General features: G+C 41.3%; 1 protein-coding gene across 1 annotated transcript in view; it reads left to right on the top strand.

Annotated features, from left to right (window-relative positions):
* The first annotated feature begins 1,514 nt into the window (after positions 1–1,514).
* Positions 1,515–7,382, top strand: part of GORASP2 (golgi reassembly stacking protein 2) — a 28,692-nt gene continuing 22,824 nt past the window's right edge. The window contains exon 1 of the mRNA XM_068544928.1: positions 1,515–1,675. Within this exon, the coding sequence (XP_068401029.1) occupies positions 1,613–1,675 (63 nt within the window). The 5' untranslated portion in view covers positions 1,515–1,612. The remainder of the gene's footprint in view (positions 1,676–7,382) is intronic.

The following is a 7,382-nucleotide window of genomic DNA, read 5'->3' as shown; positions in this document are numbered from 1 at the left end:
CTCCTAAAAACCTTGTATTGGTTTATGGGCAGCAAAGAAAGAAAAATGATTTTTTATTTTTAAATACTCTTTTATTGTTACAAAAGCAGTCCATGAGCATTTTAGAATGTAGAACCAGCAAAAACAAAAAATAAAACATCTCTGTCACCACCCAGGGATCACCACTGTAACCCTAAGCTGGCATCCTACCACATCTTCAATACATACTATGTATTAACACATATTTTATTTACAAAAATGTTTTCATATTGTTTACAGACATATCCTGTCTTATAACCTGTTTTTTTTTTCAGCCAATAATTTCCACTTCTCCATGACAGTAAATGCTTTTCTTCAAACACACAGTATTCACATTTTCCCAATTGAGCCCAAAACGTCCTTTACAGCTAATTTCTCCAAATCAGCCCCCAATTCAAGACCTTTCATTTCATCTCCTGGTTATGTCCTTCATATCTCTTTTAACCCAATACAGACCCTTTCTTATTATTCTGACTTGATGAAAAGAACTGGCCAGCTGTTCTAAAGAACAGCCCATTTCTTTTATTTTTGCCTGGTTGTTTCCTTATGAAGTCATTTTACTTGTTCTTCTCTCCTTTGTATTCCTGTAAACTGGAAGATCTAAATAAAGGTGTGAGAGGAGAAAGGTAAACATTTTGGTCTGGAATACTTCATGGGTGATAATAGTTACTTCACGTTGCTTCACATCAGAATACACATGTTCTGATATCTGGTTGATCCACCGTTAGTGAGGGTCAAATTGACCCCTGGGCAATAACTGGGGATTTTGGAGGGAAGGGACAAAAGGAGCAACCGAGTAGGAAAAGTGTGAATACAACTTGGCTACCTAAAGGAAGTGGAATGGGGAACCCAGCATCAGGCGGTGCAACGCCAAGGTCATCCAACTGTGTTTCCCACTCTGGCATCGCTCAGGTTGTGATAGACTGATCTTGTTCTCACAATTAGGGAAGACAAAAAACAAAAAGAAAAAGAGAACTTTGGTGGGTCCTCCATAACTCTTTAGGACATTTTCCTTTATAAAACTGAGCTAAGCTGAGCGGACACGGTACTCCGCCCACGGAGAGCCACTACCACGATCCTCTGTGCAACCTGGGGACAAGACCTAGAGGTTCAGAAACCTAGAAATTAGGGAGCTCGCTGTGTTTGCATCCGCCCCTATTCTTTTCAGCAGGAGCCCCTTCCCGGCCTCTGGGCACCAGGGGGAGCTACAGTCAAGCGACCGTTCTTTCGGGAGCGCGGGAACGCGTCTAGATGAATCTTGTCAAGCCCAGGGACCCGTAGTAAGGTGTAAAGACTGGATGAACCGTATTTCTGCTCTCTCGCGAGCACGAATAGGCCTCTCCCCGCCCTCCACTCCAGCCCTGCCTCCCGGGCTCAGACCCCTCCCGGAGGCACGCGGCAGGTGGCGCTGTCTGCGGCGTCGCAGCGGCCCTGGCTGCCGCGGCGACGATCTCCCAGCGGGCAGTGCGGCCCGGCTCTCCTGAGGCTGCGAGTGCCACGTCCCAAGTGCTACGCGGAGGAGCGGAGAGGGCGGTGCGCGAGGGGGCGGGGAGCAGCGCGGAGCCCGGCCTGGCCACACTGATCGCCCGCCGCCATGGGCTCCTCGCAGAGCGTCGAGATCCCAGGCGGGGGCACGGAAGGCTACCACGTCCTGCGGGTAAGGGCTTCGACGGCGGCCCGGGGGCGGCGGGGCCCGGCCGCGGGGAGGCGGAGGCCCCGACGGGCTTCTTCCTGGGGCAGCCAGGCCCGACCCCGCGAAGGAGAGGCGACCGCGGGCGCTGCGTTGGCCGAGACCGGCTCAGGAGGCCGCTCACATCCCGCCTCCCCGTAGCGCCCCGGGCCCGGGTCCGCCGCTCCGGGAGGACGGGCTGGGACCAGAGGAGGCAGCCGGCGACTTGGCCAGGAGCGGCCCAGGCGAGAGGGCAACCTTGACTCCTTTCCTCTTCACGGCCTTCTCTGCCCCCACCCCTTCATTCTTAGCTCCCAAAGTTAGGGAAGGCTCGGGTGCAGTCTGCAAAAGAGGTGATGGTGAAGGTAGCATTTGAGTTTTCCGAGAAAAGGAAGCCTGGAACCCGCAGACTAGAGGCGGTGGATGCAACGGCAGGTGTTGATTCTCCTCCGCGCTGTCGGTGTGTCCGAAAAGGCCAATTAAGCAAACAAAACGAAATGGCCTAGAAGTAGGTTTGACGGACTTAAATCTACTTGATTTTGACTGTAGTTTTTTCTCTCCTGTGTCGCTCCTGACCTTACCAACCCTCCTCTTCCACATTTCCTGGCGGTGGGAACTTCCGTTCTCTTTTTTCTAAAGCTGCTCAGGGTGTGGTGGAGATTAAGGTTTAGATCCACAGTGTAAAAGAGGTAATGGAGAGAAATGTTTTTTTTTAAAAAAATCCAGGTAAATAAAGGAAAGCAACTTCGGTCACCAGGATGCAGAGAAACATAGTATCTCGAAAGGCGTTAGCTGAGCCCCAGTTATGAACAGCCTGGGTTGTACGGAGCGTGTGGTCCTTTCCTCAAGGAACTGGGAGTCTTTAAAAGTGGCAGTGTTGGTTGTGTGCTGTGACACCTGCGTTGAGTGATAACATGATGGACTGTCAACAAAGTGGCCCCAATCTGTAGCATCATTTCAGGACATAATATAGTGTAAATAGATAGCTCCTCACAGGCAAGAGCATTTTCACTGAAAGTGGGAAAGTGCACTTCCTGGTGCTAGTCATCTTCTTCCTTAGGTCCCATGTTTTAGGTGAGACAACATTCTTAAACTAAATTACCAGACATCTGCTTGATAGGACCGTTATCAATCACCTTTCTGATCTTCAGGATTATCACGTCTAGTTGTCTCTCCACTCTGCTAAAAATCCCTCTTGAAGCCATACGCTTGGTGGGAAAGGATGATTTTCCCAGAAAATAAAGGGAATCTATAAATAAACCATAATACTTTCCTGTTCTCTTTAGCTAAACCAACCCCCAAGTGCCACACTGATAGGGGAAATGGAAGGAGAATTGTCAGATCCCAGATGTGAAGTGAAAGTTAGGGGCAGTACTTTCTCTATTCTCTGGTTTGATTCTGAGTTCTCTGCGGTATGTTATCCAGTATTACTAGCTGATTCTCACAGTTGCTGATTGTGGCCATGAATCATTGGGGATTCGTGATATTTTTATAATAACGTGCTAGGTAAAGCACAGTATTAATGAGTGTTGAAAGTCTGTAAGAAAGTTGTACACATCAAAAGGATTCCAGTTCAGTGACTTCTGTTGACTTTTGTTAATGACTACCTTCGACGGTAAACAAGTTGAAGTGTATTTCTTTACATAGGTGCACCTCCGAAAATCAGCACTCATACATATTCAGTAGTGCAGATGCTGTTATTCTATAAATATGATTTTTAGAAGCACTAGGGACAACCTTAGTTTCCAGTCTGCATCTGGAGCATAAATGTTGCAAAAGATGAAATAATTCTTTTTTCATTTGAATTTTATTAGAGGGAGCTTTAAAATAGTAATGATCATCTAGTTTAGGAGAATTTTTAAAAATGTTTCTGCGTTCCTAACCCACTCTGCCCTGATTCTGTAATTGGTTTCTTTATCTTTGTTTTTAGAGGGGAAAAGTACTCTGTTAAATCTCAACATATAAAAATTTTCTTTTCATTTGTTATTGCCTAAATTGTGGTTGTATATTTCATCTCTGGGTTACTGAGATTGTAAACCAGGGTAAATATGGCAGGATAATCATGGAATAAAATCACCCATGTTTACCAAGTTCTAGAATGATTTAATTAGAAGTTAGTTTTCTTTAATAATTCCCTGGCCATTTCCTTGCTAGTGATAAAAACTTGTATGATTGTGTTTTGAAATACCAATTTATAGTGACACCCATATACACTGCTATTTTATTACTGTTATTTTTAAATTGTATTCCTACAATTCAGAGATTGACCTTTATGTTTTCTCTGTTATTTTTTCATATCCATTGTTAGATTCTGCTTTAAAAAATATTTAGGGGACAACCTTGAAATGTTTCCAGATTTTCTGCTATGAACAGTATACTTACCTTTTTATCTATTATGTATTAATGCACATTTTCATCTTGTGATCATATTATATACCCAACTCCCCATACTCACCCTAGAAGTAACCAACATAGTTTATGTATTCTTTCAAAAATGTTTTATGCGTGTAAAAGAATCCACCCCCCCCAACCTTTCACTGTTTCTTTTTGTTTCCTTTTGTAACTGTTAGAATAACATGCTACATACCATTAAACACCCCGGTCGTCTTTTTTGGCAGTGTCTTGTCTATCTTTCCATAGCAGCGCACAGAGATTTGCCTCTTGCCTTCACCTAGCTCCATAGTAAGTCTGTTATACCATAGTTTGGTTAAGCACCACCTCCTGGTGTTAGACATTTAGTTTTTCTAGTCTTTTGCTGTTACAGATACATATCTACAACCTTATATCCTACCTTTCGTTTTCACTTAAAATGTATTTTTCCATATTATTGAATTGTAATGTCTTTATATAAACATTGGTCTTCATTTTAGTAAATTGCTACATTGTTTTCTGATTATCGGCACGTGTTCATTAGAGAGCACTTGGATAAGTTCAGAAAGTATAACAAAAAACCTAAATTACCTGTAATCCTACCACCTAAAGGTAAATACTGTTGAAGTATTTTTCCTCGTCTTTTTTTTCCCTGTGCTTACCATTGCCCTTTAGCCATGTTTCACAAAGATTTTGAGTAATATGATATAATCAAGTACAATATGGCCAAAAGTTATCATAGGATGTTGGCTTTACAACCTAAATATCCAACAAATGAGTAACTGTTAAATAAATCAAGGCCTAACTACAGACTGGAATTCTGTGCATTCAGTGAAAATTATGTTTCAAAACACTCTGTGGTCATAGGTGTGCCTCCGTGTGTGTGCATGTACATTTGAGTGCCTAGGGAAATAAAATGGAAAGGTAATAAGCCAGGATATTAAAAGGATTATTGGTGGATGGTGACATTTTTATTCCTTTTAAATTTTAATATATTACCCCAAATTTTCAGTGACTATGAAATATTTGTATATTTACAAAAAATATAGTTATAAAAATTATTTTTTGAAAGTGGACTCCTAGTGAAAGATTTTAAAATTTGTTCAGAAACTTTCTTTTGAAAATAACATTATAGGGAATTCCCTGGCCGTCCAGTCGTTGGGATTCCTTGCTTCCTCTGCAGGGGGCACAGGGTGGATCCCCGGTTGGGGAACTAGGATTCCAAAAGCTTCAGGGCATGGCCAAAAAAAAAAAAAAGAAAAAGAAAAAGAACATTGTATTTCTGATTCCTTTATGCATTGGGTCCCGTTCCGCATTCACCATGCATACCACTTTTATTCCCATTCTCTTATCCTAACATAAGGCAGGAGAAATGTTAGCCAGGACTTCTCAGTTTTGTTATAAGTTACTACAGTTGCAGTATGTTGAATACAGAATTCTTGTCTAGATTTTCTATTAATTATCAAGTAAACCCAACAAGACCATTTTCAAAATTACGTTTTTGGAGTTGCCACATGGATGCCCATTATAAGATGTTTCTAAATTAAAATATTCAAATTAATTCCACTCTACACTTAATATTCTTTGAAACGGAGGGTATCTGAGGACATTCTGGAACCAGTGTTCACACCAGTATGGGGATATGGAAAATGTCATGTTCACTGTTCCTTATAATTTCCTCTGAGAGAGATTTTGAGATGATGGATGTTTTGAAGGAAAGGCCATTGAGATGAATTGTGTCTACAGTGTAATAACAGGCCTTTATCTTGTGAGCCATTTGCTGCAGGCTGGGCAGCATTAGGTACTCTCCTTAGAGGAGAAAGTGAGAGTAAGTGGAATTATTTCTATAGAAAACAGAATACCTAGACCGTATCTACTATTATATAGATGTGCTCTTTTTCTTTTTTTTTAAGAATTGCCTATACTTTTTAAAAAAATTAATTGATTAATTAGTTAATTAATTTTATTTTTGGCTGTGTTTGGGTGTTCGCTGCTGCGCACAGGCTTTCTCTAGTTGCGGTGAGTGGGGACTACTCTTCGTTGCGGTGCGCGGGCTTCTCATTGCGGTGCTTCTCTTGTGGAACACGGGCTCTAGGCCTGCGGGCTTCAGTAGTTGTGGCACGTGGGCTCAGTAGTTGTGGCTCACGGGCTCTAGAGCGCAGACTCAGTAGTTGTGGCGCACGGGCTTAGTTGCTCTGCGGCATGTGGGATCTTCCCGGACCAGGGCTCAAACCCATGTCCCCTGCATTGGCAGGGGGATTCTTAACTACTGCGCCACCAGGGAAGTCCCTAGATGTGCTCTTTTTTAATGGGACCTAAGTAATCTACATGAAATTCTGCAAGATTTCAACTTGGTACTTGTTCTGAGAAAGTGAAATCCCATTATTTGATAGTCATAATTTTTTTTAATTCTAACCCAGTGTTTCTCTATCTTTTTAAACTCATGCCTCCATTTGAAAAACATAAAAATCTCACTATTATCCCTTCTCTTCTCACTCATTCTGAAACAGTGGGTATAAAAAGAAAACATTTGGGTTATTTGATGTTTTCCAAATATAAAGTTATAATTGAAAAAGCTTTATAAACACCATTTGAAGATTCTAACCTGCTCCCCAAATTGATCTCTTCTAATAAAAGGCTGTGAAATTGTTTAATACACATTCTTTGATATTGCTTTCAAATGTAGGAATCAGAATACTTCATTTTATTATGAATGAATGTTTTATTAATGCCATGAAATACAATGTTTGTGAACCTTAGGACACTTTTAGGAATTGTCAGTATCATTAGACATAAACTTTTCCTGATATTAATAAGCCTCGAACAAATTAATAGTGTCATGTTGTTTGTATACCCTTATATATTTTTGTGATGAAGTGTGTTTTAATGTATGGCTCTTCAGGATCCTCATTTGGGGAGACCTGCTCTTGGTGGGTAATTATGGTTTCTGTCTCTGGTCAGTAAGTAGTAGAGTGCACAGAACTGGCTTCAGTGCCTTTCTGGGTCAGATACTGACAGGGCTTTTTAATAATTCCCCTGAAATTTTCAGAAGAATTGAATATCAGTACATTCATTTTGCTGGCTTTAATATTCTACCAAAAGGATTATATTGATTGATTACTAATAAAAAAGCAGTTAACAATCTAAACTAGAAAATATCCATGAAGATTTGATATGTGCCTTAGAATCTGACTATAGATTGCCTTGGGAGTTGTGATTATCAAGTAAGATGACTTTTTTCCAAACAACATATGCAAAAACAAAATAGTTACTTTGAGAGACTGTATAGGTCCTCTTGGCATCGCATATCAATTTACTACAGCAT

Source organism: Eschrichtius robustus, chromosome 5 (genome assembly GCF_028021215.1).
Source record: "Eschrichtius robustus isolate mEscRob2 chromosome 5, mEscRob2.pri, whole genome shotgun sequence".
Lineage (NCBI taxonomy): Eukaryota > Metazoa > Chordata > Mammalia > Artiodactyla > Eschrichtiidae > Eschrichtius > Eschrichtius robustus.
The sequence above is the reverse complement of the archived record's forward strand: the minus strand, read 5'-3'. Positions and strand labels throughout refer to the sequence as shown.